The 19,283-nt window shown below is 40.7% G+C and overlaps 1 protein-coding gene across 8 annotated transcripts in view; it reads left to right on the forward strand.

The window, feature by feature from the left end:
* Positions 1-1,835: 1,835 nt before the first annotated feature.
* The window catches only part of si:ch211-198m17.1 (mucin-2), a 31,013-nt gene continuing 13,565 nt past the window's right edge, over positions 1,836-19,283 (forward strand). For 3 of the 8 annotated variants that reach the window (XR_006398421.1, XM_044330859.1, XM_044330858.1), the window contains exons 1-12: positions 1,836-2,013; positions 11,365-13,524; positions 14,615-14,806; positions 15,285-15,383; positions 15,489-15,598; positions 15,685-15,743; positions 15,842-15,981; positions 16,123-16,257; positions 17,010-17,052; positions 17,248-17,285; positions 17,388-17,475; positions 18,360-18,555. Coding sequence is in view for 7 of the 8 variants with exons in the window: in XM_044330859.1 (XP_044186794.1) it covers positions 1,962-2,013; positions 11,365-13,524; positions 14,615-14,806; positions 15,285-15,383; positions 15,489-15,598; positions 15,685-15,743; positions 15,842-15,981; positions 16,123-16,257; positions 17,010-17,052; positions 17,248-17,285; positions 17,388-17,475; positions 18,360-18,555 (3,312 nt within the window). In the remaining variant the exon portion in view is untranslated. Of the gene's footprint in view, positions 2,014-11,364; positions 13,525-14,614; positions 14,807-15,284; positions 15,384-15,488; positions 15,599-15,684; positions 15,744-15,841; positions 15,982-16,122; positions 16,258-17,009; positions 17,053-17,247; positions 17,286-17,387; positions 17,476-18,359; positions 18,556-19,110; positions 19,144-19,283 lie in introns of all 8 variants that reach the window. The other 5 variants (XM_044330855.1, XM_044330856.1, XM_044330857.1 and 2 more) reach the window with 5 other exon arrangements.

A 19,283-nucleotide genomic window follows, 5' to 3' on the forward strand; every position in this document is an offset into this window, starting at 1 on the left:
AAGTTACTGTTATACTTGTAAAAAAAAGAATGAAATCTTCAAAACTTTGTCCAAAAAAACCATTTTGATTCACCTAATTATGAGACATGTCTCATATGTTCAGATTATTCTTACTGCAAACCACATCACCTTCCATAATAATAAGCTTTGCATGGTTTCACATCATCATCATCATCATCATTATCTTGATTTAATATTAAACATCATCAACATAATCTACAGTATGTGCGATAAAGTGAGTTTGCAGTTGTGCTGCATCATGTTTTGGGGAAAAAAGAATTATATTAAGAATCAGATGTGTGCCATTATTTTTCAAAAATAAAGTAGTATAGTTGTATGGAAATATTCTTGATAGGTTTTATTTGATAAGGCGCCATATTGTTTGACTTTTGGGTAGGTCACTGGGAAGTCCATTGTCAAAATCATTGATAACCACCTGAGCAAATATGATAGAATCTGCTAAATATGAATGGAATTTCCTTGGTGTGCATAGTGTAACAGTATCGATATATTTTTACTTTACAAGCATTCAGTACAGGTGTCTCTGGGTACCCATTCGTTAGTATTGGCATGACTCTGGGGATGGCGGTCCACCACCTACTGTAATTTTATATACAGACATTAATGGTCCCCAGAGGCTATATTCTTATAATGTTGGTGATCTGACTTTATCCTCTCGCACTACCATCAAGGTGACATTTTTGTTTTTTAGTGACACATCTTGACATTTAGTGGAGATTTCCAGTGGGGTGAATTTTCCTCTGTAGCGCCACCATGAGGTTCACATTTGTGGTTTTGATTGAAAGGTTTGACAACAACCGAATGGTGCAGACGTATTCGTGTCCACTTCAGGATGAATGGTGATAACTTAAAGGATAAGGCTGGTGATTTTCTATGTTTTTCTTATTGTCAATAAATCTCATGTGTTATCCAAAGCCTGATATACAGTATCACATTCCTCTGTGCCATAGACCTCCGTTGTTGTCCAAAAAATATCAAAATCATGTCAGTGAGCCACACCGTTGCACTGAGTGACATGTTCCTTGTCCTAGAAGAGCATGGTTACTTTTAGTTTTTTTAGAAACAGCTCCAAAGACTAATAACAGCATCGACTTGTCGTTCTCTGTACATGCGTTATGCAAAGATATGACATTCCCATCAGTCATATCTGTACTTGCTGATAGCAAATGTTCCATATAATTGTCACAAAAGAGTTTACTGTGTACCAGTCTATCTCTGTGTCTGATCGATGATACAGTAAAACTCAAAATGCAGGATGAAAGCAAGCATTAATTGAACATTGAATATATAGTAAATATTGGATCAGTTTTTAAAAGGGTCATTGGAAGGTTGTTTTTTTTTTAAGTTTTAACTGGGTGATGCTTTTCTGCTTAGCAAAATTATAATTGTCTGTCAAAACTACTGTAATAATAGAAGATATATGGGCTCTTGTATGTAAAATGTATTTTAAAAGGGCTTTTCCTTGCAGGGATACATACAGCATATAATATTCTTGTGAATTTGTTTGTCATCCCCACATTTGAAGTAGTCACCATCAGGATGTTCAGGGTTTACTGCCCCTCCTAGTTGTCCTTGAATAAGGCATTATTTGCTTCCCCTGAGTCTAAACACACACAAAAAATCAAGGTAACAATCAGTTAAAAATAGACCTTTATTGTACAGTAGTTTTTTTTCCGTGCTGTTGATGACAAGTTTACGGTCAAAGCTCTGGTCCATGGGTGGAGGCGCAGTACAGTAATGATGAACGACAGCAGAGCTGAGCCAATCAGAGGAGAGACTAAAGCTTTTAATGCTGTCAGAGGCTGCAGCCCTCAGCCACCTGTAGCAGGCAGCGACTCTAGAGCTCTGTTATACCCCGTTATACTGGCAGGACACGGGACTTCATAACCTCCTCAGAAAAAAACCCCGTTTCCTTAAAAGTTACCTCTTAGACCTGAACCATGTTTCTCAGATGTCTGCCTGTCGTGTTTCTCCTGGCTGCTGTCGTCAAAGGTGAGTGAAGTTTACTTTACCACACTGTATAAAGAAAACGGTTTGTTTGTTTGTTTGTTTGTTTTACCGTACATACCACGAAATGTATTTGAAAAAAGATTTGGATATTGGGACATTATCGAGTTACGTTTTACAAGTGTGTAAAAAAGTGCGTTTGTCAATGTCAAAATAATGTAGGCTAAATTTGCATGTCTATAAATGATATTTTAGGCATGTTCACAATACGTTTTTGACTCTTTTCTGTCCTTTTTTTCTTGTTTTGGATTATATCTTGATGCTTGATTCATGTTTGATCCACAATCAACATATTATGAAGTTTATCATGTAGCCAACAGGGTTAAAAACTATTCTTGCAAATAAAATATCTATAATATGCAAATGAATATCTCAAAATATTTAGCTTATGAAGCAGCTAGTTTACTATCATATGTTGTTATGGTTATGATAGAGATGTCTTTTACACATAAAATCACACATGATAAGAATACAATTTGTTATATTTGAAAACAATCCTAAAACATATATTTTGGCAATATATATGAATATTCACAGTGATAACGGTGACATTCTTGACAATATCTAAATATATTTATAAAAAAAATACAGCATATCAGATTTTGTCAAGGATAAAATAATAAAGTCCTTGACTAAGTCCACCAACCTTAACTGAGACAAGGACAGGTATTCAAGGTCTGACATGCTAGAAACTAAAAACCGAAGAGCAAGTAGCAGTAGGTTTTGTTTTTTTTTCAGAAAGCAGAAAAGATAAAAGGCATCATGAACATCCAAAAAAAGAAGTCACATCATAAAAGATGTGTGGCTAGTCCAAGATGCAAAAATCAGTGAATTACTAAATAAATCATAAAACCTATATTACAGTAAGAAATCCGTAAGTGCTTTAAAGGCATCAACCTTTCTTCTTTGTTTTCGCACACTCATGGGGGGGTGTCCCTTGTATGCGGCTCTAAATAGTCTTAAACCCTGACTCACCGCTCCTCCAGGGTGACTCAAAGCTCTTGGGGTGGGCAGATGCGAGGGAGGAGGCATCGGTCAAACGACAGCCGGCTCCCTGAAGCGCAGCACACTCCACACACAAAGTTTACTCTGTGTGCATAAGCTGACCCCCTTGATGGCGTGGTGAAGCTGCCTGAGGAATTTTGATGAGACCTCCACTGTACAGACTCGCTCCAGTTAAATCCATTGGTCACCCTTGTATTATTTTGGACTATCCTGAAGTGCATCACTGTTTAAAGGTTCACATGAGTGAAGGGTATGAGAGTCAGTCACCGTCATGTGGCAGAGCCTCACTTGGGAGCCTGCAGGCTGTTTGTGTGTTTCACCTCTTGTGATGTGTCTGCTTGTATAGAAACACTGAGTTGAAGGTTGATAGTGGAGGGGGGGGGGGACTGAGGCTGCAATTTGGGGCATGACTGAGTGTGTCTGAAGTAGCAGTAAAGAGGTCCAGATGAAAAGACCTCCTGAGGGTCACAGTCCTCCTCCTCTGAGTCTGGCGCCACATTTTCTTTTGCCTTCTATAAGAAATCTTCCAGACAGAGGGGAGCAGAGCACGTTTTTCGCCGGCCTCTCTTCTCTCTCCTGCTGTTTCCTCTCTGAGACCACAATCAGTATATCATGAATCATCCATATGTGTCATGATTTGCTGGCTAGTCATCATAAGGTCACTACCAGAGCAGCAGAGCAGAGTCTGCTCAACAAGTCATCAGATGGCTGCGTGAATGTGACAACCATTCAACCATTGTTTTTGAGCGATTGTTCAGTGGGAAAATTTTCTATTTCATTTCCTCCCCTTGTTAACTTTACTTTTCATAATTGCATGCTGTACCTTTAAGCTTCCCTCTAACTGCTGATTCATTTCACAGTGTCACCTTCCTCATTTCATGCACTCTCACTTACTGGCATGAATTGTTTTCTACATCCCCTTCACATGCACACTTGTTGCTGTTTCTTCTCTTGTCTTTTCCACCCTCTGTCGCTGAGTCCCTGCTGTATCCTGGTGGATTAGACCTGCTCTAGGGCAGTAAATCTCACTCGGTAATTGGAAAGCATGTGCTGGCGGAGCTTTAATTGGATATGATATGTGCAGAGGCCCTGCGAGTGAGCTCTGCTTCAGGGAGCCATCTGTTACATCCCAGTAACAGTATGAAAGCTCTGTTTGCTCGGATAGAGAGAGCTCGTCTCTGTCTGACTCCTCCAGTTGAGGACGCCACTGAAATTGCAGACTGTCTGATGAGAGCAAGTTTATTTATATAGCACCTTGTACAGACACCAGTCACAAAGTGCTTCGCAATCAAAGAAGTAAAGTCAAATACAATCAAATCAAATAAGTAAAACAAAGACACCAGATGTAATATACAAGGGGAACAGACGTAAGAGACAAATTAAAACATAAAGTATCACATGCTACCTAAATGCCTGATGGGTTTTTAGCTGCTTTTTAAGAGTCCACAGTGTCCAAGGACCTCAGGCTTATTGGGAGACTAGTCCAAAGCTTAGGGGCTGCTGACTGGTACACTTAGAAAACTCTGGGTAGAGGACCGAAGAGCTTGGCTCGTGGTGTGGGGGTGCAGAAGGTGTGTAGTATACTGTAACAGGAACTATAACAGAAAGCCAGTGCAGTGAGGTTACAATAGGTGTAACATGTGACCATCTGTTGGATCGTGGATGGTTTGTAAGCGGTGTAAGGAAGATTTATTAAGATAGGTAAAAAAGAGAATTACAGTAGTGCAAATGTGATGAGACAAAAGCATTATTAGCATCTCATGGTCAAGTAGGCGTCTTAATGTGAACTTCAAAACTCATCACACCAAGATTACGCAGAGAAGACAGAGACGATGAAGATAAGGCACCGAGGTTCTGTCTGATCAATGAGTGGACACATTGAGAGAGAGGACGCGTTGAAAAGGATCTACAGTTTGACGTTATCAGCCGTAATAAATAGACACTGACATCAGATATATGATCATGCTATCCTGAGCACATGTAAAACAACTGTGGCTTTCTATGATGAGATTGTGTGTGGGTGTGTGTGTGTGTTGGGCTGTACGTGTGTGTGTTAGGCATCAAGTCTGTCTTATCAGTAGCAGGAAGAGGCACATTCCTGGCCGAGATGAAGTTTGTGTGACAGTCCAGACGGAGGAGAGCAAAGTCTAAGCAGGACAGAGTCATGTCTATATTTTTACTAATACTCCGATGGTGTGACTTAAAGCATATCACCAAACCGTTCACCACCACTGTTTAAGGCATCAGTGTTTCCTCTGATCGGGGCTGTTGACATGAGACACTCAGCAGGGTGATAGACCGTTGGTGCAGCTTCCACTCCGTCCTGTGAGGTCGGGGAGCTCCTGGTGAACTGGCGTCAGCTGTGTTGCTTTGATGTGACAGCCCTCAGGCCTGGTTTCCCCCCAGCAATGAACGCTGAAGGAAGCTGACCCGTGTGTATCTGTGTGTTTTGGTTCACCACGAGGCATAGGGACGGGGACCTTTAAATACCAGGAGGTCATAAAGAAGTATGTAAGAAATGTTCGCTCTCATTAGCTGGCATAGGGACCCGAAGTGTGACCAGTAATTAGTTGTGAGGTGCAGTCCAGTATGCCTTTAGCATTTTTTTTCTTTGATCAGCTTGTTTCAGATGTCATACTGCATGATTTCTGAAACACAGGCACTACACACACACACACATCACCATAGGTCAGCTCTCCACATGACTCCTCTGTCTCCTAATGAGATCCTGCCTCTTGGCCTCAGGTTCTTCCTGACTGTTGGGTCACAACCTGTCAGTTCATCTCCTGCTCTGTGTGCGTTCTTTAATTAGGTCCGTCTTTCTCGCAGTGCTGCTGGATGCGATAGAGAACTATTTCAGGAACGCACCTTCCCCTAATCCCAACAATAAGCTGGAAATGTTTCATGGCAACAAATGAGGAGAGAGTGTGTCTACAGCTCTCAATAGCGCTCAGGATTCCCTCTTGGAATTAGTAGCCCTCACCCAGAGGCGTGTCATCAATACAGACAAGGATTTAGTCCTGGGCAGTGGCAGCGTGGACAGGAAGTTGAGGATGTGTGTTAGGGGTGCTGGATCTGACAGTCAGTTCATGAACAGGTACTTCACTGGAGGGCTATTGTGTCGCATGAACAGAAATCCCCTGAAGCGGGGAGCAGCTCTGAAACACGAGCATCAACGCCAAAATTGTTGAAGTGAGGCAAAGCTTTGACACCCGGAAGCAGACGTCCCCTTGGCAACGGAGACACTCACATGGCGCTGTGCTGCTTGTTTGGTTTCAGTGTCGAGGAGAAAAAAAAGGGAAAGATTTAGGTGGAGAGGCGTGGGGGCTTTTAAGTGGCTTCGGTACTGTGATAGTACCGAGTAGCAGGCGTTCTTACTAGGACCAAAGGAGTTGTTCTCGGTGGGTAAAGCCGGATCCACATCCTCCTGAATGTGTGTGCTTGCAGGCGACCTTAGACCCACTTGTCACCCTGCCTGACCCAGTCATCCCTTTTGTGTCTACGGGGGATTATCTGGCTGTAGGTTAAATCCTAAGAGACAAGGCTCACTGTTCGGCATGCAGTGTGCTCGTAATAACTCCACTGTTTCAACTGCCTTACACTAAGTGACTGTCTGTTTATATGGTCTCTCATGGGTTTCATAAATATTTCCAATATGGGTGACTTCAACATCTCACAAGACCAAGAAACTATTAGCAGCTCTGTCAAAACAAGACCCAAACAAAGTCCTATAGTTAAAGGAATGCTGTGGTCTGTGGTGAAGAAGTGTCAACATTAATAATTGCAGCTATTGCTATATCAATCTTTGACTATGGCGTCATAGATGCACTGTGGAACTAAGTCATAGTTGATTTACTTAGAGTCTATTTATATCATTTGCATGCATTTGGCTGACATTTCCATGCCAGTGGAAAATAGAGAAGCAACGCTGAACTTTGTGTAAACAAACATCACTATGAAAATGAAATAAGAACCACTGTGTTTGTGCGTGTTTAGCCAAACAAATAACATTCTTGTCTGTAAAAATTTTCAGTTTGTCCGTTATTTCCTTCTGTGTTCATGAATACACATGTTTTTTTTAACTTATGAGATCTTTATCTGGATTATTATGACTTCTACAGGTATCAGAAATTCCAAAGCATGCCAGGAGCATTTGTTCATTATGATATTCTCAAGGTCTCAGTTTAAGTATTCCCACAAGACTGACTAGATTAAGCAAGGACAGGTGAGACTAAGGTACATCAGACAATAATCATTGCATGAGAAGGCTATACGGAAAAACCTGAACCTTAATTTACAAGGTCTGTGTAGACATGTGGATTTATTGTAAATGACATTGTGATGCTAATGTTATATCAGAACTTGCATCAAATGTATCACAGAAAAAGGAACTTAGTAAATGTCATCACACAAAAAAGTTTGTTTCCCATCAGTGTGTCTATGCAGACAGGTGACACTGTTTAGTTTGTGTAATTCCTCTTGACAACATTCCTCTGTTTTGTGCTCTACTTAATAATGGTCTCAGCTGTATTTTAGAGAAGTGATAAACAAGATATTACAATAGTTTATAAATGGGACCTTTAAAATTATGATAAAGTGCATAATTGGATTTCATAACACATCACTGATGCCAAGACATTTATCTCTGCATTCCCTAATGTTTAAATCGAAATAAGGCTTTGTCATAAATGTAGTTCTTGCCAAATCTATAACCCTCAAACACATCAGGTAACAAATAATCTCCACCATAAACCTGCATTTTCTTTCTAAATAAAAGGCCTCTATGAACCGTTGGCTGTCAATCAAATGTGGTAATGAAGGCAATCTTCTCGCATACTGATTTAATATTAGTACACTCATATTAGTTCTCAGAATATTTTCTAAGACATTAATATTTATAATAATTTAATTAACAATGAATAGTTTGTGTCATGTACTGGCCAAGCTTTTGTTTGAGAGATAATTCACCAGCAGGAGTCTACAGTCAAGCTAGCAGCTCTGTTAGGCTGTACTTTAAGTGTACTGCTTTGAGCTGAATGCTAACGTAAGCATGCTAACATACTCACAATGACAGTAATGCTGTCATTGTGTAACATGCTGATGTTTAGAAGGTATAATGTTTACCGCATTCATCATCTAAGTTTAGCATGTTAGCTTGCTAACATTTGTTAATTAGCACTAAACACAACATACAGATGAGGCATGGGGGACAAAAATCAAATTTTGAGTCTTGGGCTGCAACTAACCAATATTTTCATTTCATCTGGATTACTCAATAGATGTTTAGACTATAGAATGTCAGAAAATTGTGATAAATGTTTGTTTCCCAAAGCTCAGATGCTTTGTTTTGTCCCGAACAACAGTCCACAACCCAAAGATATTTAGTTTACTATCATAAAGTAGTAATGAAACCAGAAAATATTCACAGCTGTAGTCAGAGAATTTATGACTCAAAACGATTAATCGACTAATCGTTCAAGAGTCCAATATCTCCTCATATTACGCCAATAGTTTTGACAGGAAATAATTTCGCTAAGTAGAAAAGCATCCCTCAGGTACAACTTTGGTCCCCTTTCCAATACTTATGATCTATTCAGTGTTCAATTAATGCTTGCCTCAAATCTGAATTTTGAGTTTTAGTGTGTCTTCAGTCAAGACAGAGATAGACTGGTTACACAGTAAACTTTCCAGTGTGTCAGTTATGTGAAGAAAGAAAGAAAGAAAGTGGTCTCTCCACACACACACACAGCTGATAAGGCTTTGAGTCCACACCAGTAGAGTTAATGTTACTTTTTTACTTCTTAATTTGATTGTTTCTGTTAAAAACAATATTTCTAAAATGTTACAGACCTCCACTGTTATTCCGTCAGCACACAGATCTACAGTAGGCCTACCTGCTGGCACTGATAGCGGCTTGGCACGAAGCGACTGTAGTGAACCAAGTCACACACACATGACTGATTTACGGGATGAGGTGTAAACGGAAACTGGCTGCCCAGTTTCGATAAAACAATGGGAGTCTAAAAAAAATTGATAAAATGCAGCAGATAAAACTAAAAGCCTTTAAAAAATTTTAAGAGAATGTAAAGTATGCACGAACAAAGTGAACCATGAAATGCTTAACCTTCAACTCAGTCGTTCATGGAAACTCACGAGTCTTTGCAAATGATACAGTGGAATCTACTACAGTGAGAATGTAACACGCAAAGAATACAATGACGCTAATTAATACAAGGTCAGTTGGATCTGATTTAAGAGGTTTTTCCATTAATCTTGATCTCTGGGCATCCAGTAAGATTAGTCCATTGCCCTTAAGTCTTAATCTGAACAAGCCAGTCACAATATTATACATGTGTTTTACAGCAATAATCTCACTCTGTGCTGCTTCACATATAGGTCCAGCCCAGCTCAACTCTGTCACCTCTATACTATATGATCAATAAAAACATCATCTGAGATGATATACATTTTTACAACCTTTCATCGCTCACATATCTATCATCATTGATTGCTTCATGTCTTATACCACTCCCATAATACATAATCTTTGAGGGAGGGTATGGGTGCGTGTGTGCACGTTTAGTACATCATATCCATAAAAGTCTGCTGTCACAGGGTGTGTTGAGCCTGTTGTTTTTCATCTCTAAATGAGTCCTTGTTACCAAGTGATAAAGAGATTAGGTCCCGAGGGCCATATACACACAGAAAATAATCAAATCAAGTTCAGGAACTGATATTAGTCTTTGTTTTCTCACCACTTCCTTGTGCTTTTAAGATGCCTTACTGGAGAAAATTGTGTGTGTAAGGCGTCTACCCATCTGAGTCTTAGTAGTACGTTCCCTCTCGTGTTTCTGAAAAGGGGCGTTGAATGTAATCATTCAGTGCATACAGATGAGGAGCTGAGGTAAACAGGCTAAAACCATTATCAAAGACCTCCTACTGTTTGCGCCGCTCCTCAAGCTGCCCTCTGGCTTCCTCTGTTCCCCCATAAACAGAGCGGAGAGTGGGAGCACGCTAAATGGGAACAGTTGCATGACAGCACACTGACCAAGTAGGAAGCAGCTCCTTCCTTTAAGATGCTCTAATGAACTTTATGGTGCTTGTGACTGACACATCTTGGTTTTGTAAAGATAAGCCACTTATGGTAGTTCTTACTTGCTGAGTCACTGCTATCAAGTTTTTATGCACTTGGTGATGCATGTTTATTGTAAACACAGCTTTATTGCTCTCTGTGACTACGGCTTAAAGCCATAAATGTGTCTTCAGTTTTTACCAACTCGTTAGTGGTTCGAATTGTTAACAAAGTAATATTTTTGGAATGTCACATGGCTGAAAAGAGATAAAATATGTACAACAGATATCTAATTTTGGTTACAGAATGTCAGTGCAGCCATGTGAAAATACAAAAAACACACTAGTCATTTCACTTTTTGTATGCCGTGTAACTTTTTATAATCACATCTCTCTGTTTTACATTTATGTTAATATTACAGAAATTTACACAACAAGCTTCCTCTATAGAGTAGATGATCTGATTATATTTTTAGCCCTGAGGTCATATTCATACAGTATCTTCTGTTTTCTGTGAATGTGAATACTGTTTTGTTTCACTCTCATCACTCTCTTTAGTGTTGTTTCCAGCAGCAGCAGGCAGCTGTTCTCAGACACATTACATTACCAGCCCAGCACCAAATGGCAGACAGACAAAGTTAGCAACCAGCTGGTGAACATAGTGGAGTGTTTAGCATCTAAAGGGCTGGATATTTCCCACACAAAAAACAAACAAACAAACAAAAAACAGAGCTAAAAGGAGAATTAATACTGAACTTACATTCTTCAGTTGGATGCAAAACAGGACTCCAAATGAATGTTAATGTTCCTTTGTGTCTACTGGATGCACAAATAGGCAACTGTTTGTTATACGGTGATAATATGTCAATGTTATGTTAACAGCTTGTTGTGCTGTCCCCAAGTGGCCAAAAAATATTGCAGGTTTAAAGCCACAGAATTTTATGTGATCTTAGTATTTTTCACATTTATCCTGATGACATAAATTTTTCTTATGTTGAAAAATGAGACACCCTCCCTGAAGATTGCATTTGCAGTTATGAGTTGCTTCTAAAACATGCATCAGTGTCCGATGTGTATTGTCTTTCTACAACATCACTTGGGGACACCAATGTCAGATATTTTCTAATCCTACACATAGCGTAAATTCTTATTTTTCTTGTGGCTGTCATCACAGAATTGGACTAACATTTTAGCAAGCTGTGCCCAGGAGAGAGAAGGTGATGATCTGATTATTTTTTTGTGCTTTTGTTTTGACTGTAGGAATGGCAACGACAGAGCCTCAAAGCTCAAATTCAAGCAGCGACCACACAACCAAGAATTTTACAGCTTCCACCACAGAGACCGTCACAGTATTCAACAGCACCACGACAGAGAACAGTAACGACACCATCAGCAGAAGCACAACTGACTCCCCGTCAGCTCCAACCAGTGGTGATGTCACATCCACTGCAAACCTAGAGACAAACCAACCTACCAACGCTAGTGAGACTACAAATACAACCACCACACCAACCACACACACCAACAATGACACAACTTCACTGACACCAACCACACACATCAACAATGACACAACTTCACTGACACCAACCACACACACCAACAATGAGACAACTTCGATCACACCGACCACAGACACCAACAATGACACAACTTCGATGACACCAACCGCACACGCCAACAAGACAACTTCGATGACACCAACCACACACACCAACGAGACAACTTCGATCACACCGACCGCACACGCCAACGAGACAACTTCGATGACACCAACCACACACACCAACGAGACAACTTCGATGACACCAACCACAAACACAAACGAGACAACTTCGATGACACCAACCACACACACCAACGAGACAACTTCGATGACACCAACCACACACACCAACGAGACAACTTCGATGACACCAACCACACACACCAACGAGACAACTTCGATGACACCAACCACAAACACAAACGAGACAACTTCGATGACACCAACCCCACACACCAACGAGACAACTTCGATGACACCAACCACACACACCAACGAGACAACTTCGATGACACCAACCACACACACCAACGAGACAACTTCGATGACACCAACCACACACACCAACGAGACAACTTCGATCACACCAACCACACACACCAACGAGACAACTTCGATGACACCAACCACACATACCAACGAGACAACTTCGATCACACCAACCACACACACCAACAATGACACAACTTCGATGACACCAACCACACACACCAACGAGACAACTTCGATCACACCAACCACACACACCAACAATGACACAACTTCGATGACACCAACCACACACACCAATGAGACAACTTCAATCACACCAACCACACACCCCAACAATGACACAACTTCGATGACACCAACCACACACACCAACGAGACAACTTCGATGACACCAACCACAAACACAAACGAGACAACTTCGATGACACCAACCACACACACCAACGAGACAACTTCGATGACACCAACCACAAACACAAACGAGACAACTTCGATGACACCAACCACACACACCAACGAGACAACTTCGATGACACCAACCCCACACACCAACGAGACAACTTCGATGACACCAACCACACACACCAACGAGACAACTTCGATGACACCAACCACACACACCAACGAGACAACTTCGATCATACCAACCACACACACCAACAATGACACAACTTCGATGACACCAACCACACACACCAATGAGACAACTTCAATCACACCAACCACACACCCCAACAATGACACAACTTCGATGACACCAACCACACACACCAATGAGACAACTTCAATCACACCAACCACACACCCCAACAATGACACAACTTCGATCATACCAACCACACACACCAACGAGACAACTTCAATCACACCAACCACACACACCAACAATGACACAACTTCGATCATACCAACCACACACACCAACGAGACAACTTCAATCACACCGACTGCACAGACGAACAACAACACAACTTCGATCACACTAACCACAGAGACCACCAATGGCACATCTTCCATCACTCCGACTTCACAGACCAACAGCAGCACAACTTCGATCACTCCAACTGCACAGACCAGCAACGGCACAACAGCTACAAGTACAGTAACCCCAGAAAACTCTACATTAACTACAACCGCACTAACAAACTCTACTAACACCTCTCCTGAGTCTCCCACATCTACCACTGCACCCTCAACTATCACCACAAACACAACCAGTAGAACAGAAATGACCACACTCCCACCTGGACCCCCATCCTCTTCACCTACCTCCAACTCCACCTCCAGCTCTACCCCTCCACATCCCCCCTCAGGCAATAGCACCGTACCCCCCGAAGGAAATACCACCACCACCCTAACTCCCTCAACAACAACCTCAGGAGGTAGGACTAACAGGGTTGTGTTCTTACAAAATAATATGCTGTAACATGCAGGTGAGAAAGAATTTAATGACAAACTTGAGTAAACCTTGAGTTAAAGCTGCAGCAGGCAATGCTCAATGTTAGAGACCATAAAGGCTAAATGCAGAGCTGTTTTTATGTATTTAAATCAAAGATCCCCATAAGCAAGTTGCAAGTCACTGAACGTTTTTCAGGCCTCTGTATTTTTAATGACTTTGTGATATTAAGTCAAGTCGTTACCTCAATAAAGTCAAGTCTCAGAGCAGTAAATTCTCAGTCCTCAATTACACGACAGCAGCTCAGTCTGCTACAGTAGTTTGGATGTTTTAGCCAATAAAACTAAATTGTGCATACTTTATACACCTGCTGACCATTGTCAAGTTTTAAATTGATTCCTGACCTTCTGGACAGCTATGGTTTTATGCTTCTCCTTGTTTGGAATTGGTAATCAATCACAGTGAACATAATGCCCCCTTTATCGCCAAATGTTCATTATCACCTGTTTTGAAAGCTCCTCTGCATAGGTTTTTTAAGATTGATTCTGAATGCAAAACTTTCTGGGGGGGCTTCAGAATAAATAAAATATTAGCGGTTGTAATTTCTGTGAACAGAAGTGTTTTCAAAACCGCACAATCTCTCAAATTACTATGCAGCGATACATTTAGAAAAAATAAATAAACAGATAACAAAGGAAACATAATCTTGAATTACCTATCTCCTGCAACTTTCAAGTCTCTCCATCTTGATTTGTATGAACTGAACCCAAAAGTGGCCTCGAAGGCAGGAAATCAAACCACCAGTGTGGCCCTATTAAGACTATAATCCCATAAAACGATTTAACGTGTTGTCAGCAAACTGCACACAATACAAAAGCTAAGCCAGTCTATGATTTGTGGTGAATTTACAGTTTTTCGTGGGCATAATTTGTGATATAGGTAAATCATAATAGTATAATACTTTTGCTATATAAAGCTTTATGGAACACCTACTGTATATAGAGTTAGTTGCTGACATTGGCTTTATTATTTGATTAAATGTCTTTGGACTGATTGTTACATATTTTTCCACTCAGTAGAAACCACAACTGTGACTCATTCCACTAAACCAGTTAGTGGCATGACCACAACCTCGCACAACACCACTAATCCGACCACCACCACCATGAATACTGGTACCACCATCACTGCCACCAGCCTGAAACCAACAGAGACCACCACCAACTCCACTGTAGCCCCACTCATCCCTACCCAGGGTCCAGTTATAGGTTTGTACCTTTCTCCAAAGTGTTTGATATCATTTGTTTTGTCAGATGTCTTGGTGAGATCAAGAGTGTATGGTCTATCAACACAAAAGGCCTCGTGCAAGAACCACTCCTACAAAGAGATTCATTTTTAAGAGGCACTTGTGGCTGATTTAAGAACATTCATCAGTTTTCTTGTACTTAGAATATATGAACAAAATTTATGAATTCAGACCTGTCATACGAGTCATGAATAGATAATCTTTGCATTTATTCACAAGGGGAGAAACACTTGTTTGACTTAAAATCTTAGTGCCCTATTTTTGTGCAGGCACAAGGGCCGCGCTGGTCCAAATGCAGTCTTTATGCAATTTTAACAAGGCAAATCTGGGTCAGATTTGGTGACCAGTTGTATATGATGGCTCAGATTCAGTTCTCATTAGAAAAAAAAATCAGATTGCTGGGTGGTGAATGCATCATTTTTCTTCTGTCCCTTTACTAGAGTGTCATACCATCCCATGCCCACCTGACAGCGTCTGTCTTAATGGTACCTGCCAGTGTCTCGGTGGTAGCTTCTTCCAGAATGGCCGTTGCACACCCGGTAAGGACATTTCAAGCAACAGAGATCATAATAGGGTGGCACCAATGAGTCTTCTTCTAATAACAATCTATTTCCCCTTTTTCTCCTCTCCTTCTTTTCACTCAGCCCGAGTGTTCCCAGGCCAGCTTCATCTCACCTCCTTGACATTTCAAAATCAAATGCTCGACAGGTCCTCAAGTCTATTCCAGCAGACGGCAGCTAAGATCTCAGCAGCGGTACGTCCAGAGCTGAGAAAATATGTTTAATACTTATACATCAATACACGCTCCTGTCTCATTAAACCACATTTTCTGTTTTTTAGCTCAGAGATGTCTTCAGAAATGACGTGGGGTACATAAGATCTGATGTTGTTGAACTTCAGTGAGTATTTTCTTTTTCTCCTGCTACAATAAGGGACATTATGCCAAATAAAACAAAAGATTTCATAGCTTTTTTGGTGCTTCTCTATAATTCTCCAGACCAGGAAGTGTGCTAGCAACTGTAAATAACGTCTTTGAAAACACCGCCTCCGCCTCTCAAGACTCTGTTGATAAATCCATCAAAGAGGCCATAGCAAACTCAAAAAATCCAGCATTGTTGGCTGATGCTTCATTCACAGGTAAGTACTGCTAGAACACTGTGAAAGTTAAAGGGAAGTTTGATTTTGGGAAGGGGAACCTGACATATATGAGCCACAGGCTACGTTATCTCAAGTAAAAGGTTTGTCTTATACACCTGTTTTAAACCCTCTCTGTCTTAGTTACAAAACTGTGTGAGCAGGAGCCATTACCTTGTGATGTCTTCACTACAACATGCTCAAGTGCAAAGGGCCGGGCTACTTGTTCCTGTAAGCCAGGCTACATCGCCATCGTGTACTCAAATACCAGTTGCAAAGGTAATAGCAACTATTTATCTCTTTATGGACTGATATTCTTTTCTTTTTTATCTCATTCTTTAAGACTAGTGTTAGTTTTGAATAAGCAGACTGCATTCTTTACTGTAATCGGCTGCCATATACATATTAAAGCCTCTTGTAAAGACTTTAAGAGCTGATGACCCGCAGCGTCTGAGGACAAGTTCAAGTGAAATTTTCTCAGCTGATCTTAACACAAGAAAACTGTAACAAAACCTTCTTATCCCCACTGACATACTTTTTGTATGAGAATGAGGGGGAGAAACAACAGGGAGCGAGACTCAGAGACAAGGTCAAGAGCTGTAGCCTTTTCTCAACGCAGACCTTTGAACCTTCCTTCATTTATCTCTCAAATTTATTTCTTTTTAACGGGGTTGTTTCCCTGGAAACAAGTGGAAGAATCACAACCTTCTCTCTCACTCTCTGTGGAGGATTGTGACCAAGGAGAACAAGCTATAGGAAGAACTAATAAAGACATTAAGCTGCATACAGTTCCTTTCCCAGAAAAAAACATAATGTACTATTATGCGCTTGTTTGTAATGGTTATCATGCAGCCTCCATATGATGAGGCTCCCATTGTTTTCATTGAATGCTCAACCAAGCGTGCAGTACTCCTCCATATATCATGTCTGAGTCGGAAACTGTAGCTTGTTATATTCTCATTTCAGTTTCTTTGGCTAGAACATTGTTTGTGTGTGTGTGTGTGTTTATGTTATGGTGTTTCTCTTTTTAGCTTGTCCAAGTGGGCAGAAGGCAGCGGGAGACACCTGCGAACCGTGAGTACACACACTTTTACATGTTTGTCAGGTATTATAAGGTGTCAGTGTGTAATGCTGTGTGTGTATGAGACAGGGCGAAGCACAGCCACTGGCTCCCTCGTGTGGATTCATTGTTAAACTTCATTAAGATGCTACACGACGAATCCATGACATGTGAATATCGCGTGTTTTAAATCTGTTTTGTCCTCTCAGATGTCCATTTGGATATGCTGGCTTCAACTGCAACGACTGTGAGTAACCAGGCTGTTACAGAGGCAAAAATAATCTAGCACTAGTTATTTACTGACCCCAGAAATTCATGATGTGTGTGTGCCTTATGTGTGTGTTCACAGCGGCTCTGCTGGCAGTGGTGGTGATCTCCTGTGTACTAGGAGGAGTTCTTCTCATCCTTGTCTTGGCTTTGCTTATTTACTGCTGCTGGTGAGAATAATTAAAAAAAAAAACAAACTTATCCTCCCAACTTTACACACCCTATTGATTTAATTGCACTGATTATAATCAGCACATGTATATTTACACATTGCATCAATAACTATGACCTACATTAGCCCTGTAAATATGGCTTTGGTTATTTGCATGTAAAAAATATGAAAAAGTAGAGTTAACTCAGCGGAGACATCTAGAGATACATAAATGTGTTTTTCAGCATCATTTTAATGCTTATAATTCAACATGTAATTATGACTGTCTCCACACTCAGATGTTGTTGAATCATGTTAACCTAGGTGTCCAGAAACCTAACTTTTCAACCAAATTCAACTGTTGTAATGTAGATGTCTTTTGACTCGCAAATCACCAAATTAATATATTATGTTAAAGGCTAATAAGGTTGGTGTTATGCTGTACTTTTCTTATTGACAACAATGTGTTGGTTCTTAAGACTTTCCAACATCAAACAGGTCACAAGTATATAGTTTAAAAAAAAAAGCCCAGCTCAAAAAGGAGGAAGTATAAGAATTATCGGTACTATTTACAGATGTGGATTTATTTGGTGCTCTAGTAAGTAATTGCACCAGTGGGATGGTGTGTGATGGACTGACTAAAAAATAAACAATGAGTGACCATGTTCATGATAATAAAGGAACCCAGTGCAACTATGTAGCTCATTTATGTGTTTTAAATTGATTTTGGAGCTCTATGGCACAGAGGAATAAGCTATATCAGACTTTGGATACACATGCAATACTTGTTAGAAGCATCAATTCATTGTTGGAATTAAGAAAAAAAAAAAAAAATAGAAAAATATCAAATAGCACCTCCTTTTCATATGGTCATTCATACTTTACCCTCTCTCTGTACATTAGTAGGACATGCTCAAAGAGCAAGCAAGAATACGGCAGCAGTCCTTACTCATCAGGTGAGGTAGATCAGCCCTGGCCCACTGGCATCACACCCATCCCTCGTGCCTCCACTAACTGGGATGCAACTCCTCCCATCGAGATGACAGAAGGGGGCAGCACTCATACCTTGGTGGACAAAAAGCATCAAACCAACGGATTGGTGAGTTATCGCAGACGTTCTGTTGTCGCCTCTGTCGTCTGAACTACTTACTACTAACCTTTTTGATCATTCACAAAATCAGCCTCCAGTTTGTTAAATGTTGCCCCATCCTCTCGCATCCAGATTGCATCTCCTTAGTATCAAACCCACCCAGTCAGCATGGTTTTGTTGGTGAAAAATAAGTCTTGTCTGGGTTAAAATCTGGCTATAGATGGAAAAGTGAGCTTTTTTTAGAGGTCTAGGCTCCATATAACTGTTGTTTCAATATCATTTGTGTTGGTAGGAGCTACTTTTAAATGCATTTCTACCTAATTTAGCCCCACTTTTAACACCAGACAACCAGAAGTTATTTGACCTGCAAATCAACAAATCCATGCTCACTGGGCACATAGCTACCTTGTATCATTTCAGAGACTGATTACATGCCTTGATAATATGTTTTCAATCCAATGCACACCAATATGTTACACCCAATCATCCAGAATGTTTAGAGTGCTAAGACGTAGCTCCCTCCCATGCTCCCTGCTTTGCCTGACTCCCAGTGTGTTGCTTTAGGGGTTTCATCCGAAGCAGAGAGGATGGAAAAAGGTAAGGCTTTGCTTTAGATTCTGATTTTCCTGATGATTTAAACTGACCACAGTGAAAATTACACTGACGGGGGTTTGTGGGTGATGGGAAGCTTCGTGAGAGATGGATCTCTTGATTGTTGTGGAAAGCAGTGTGCTTTC

The sequence above is a fragment of the Thunnus albacares genome, chromosome 17 (genome assembly GCF_914725855.1).
Source record: "Thunnus albacares chromosome 17, fThuAlb1.1, whole genome shotgun sequence".
Classification (NCBI taxonomy): domain Eukaryota; kingdom Metazoa; phylum Chordata; class Actinopteri; order Scombriformes; family Scombridae; genus Thunnus; species Thunnus albacares.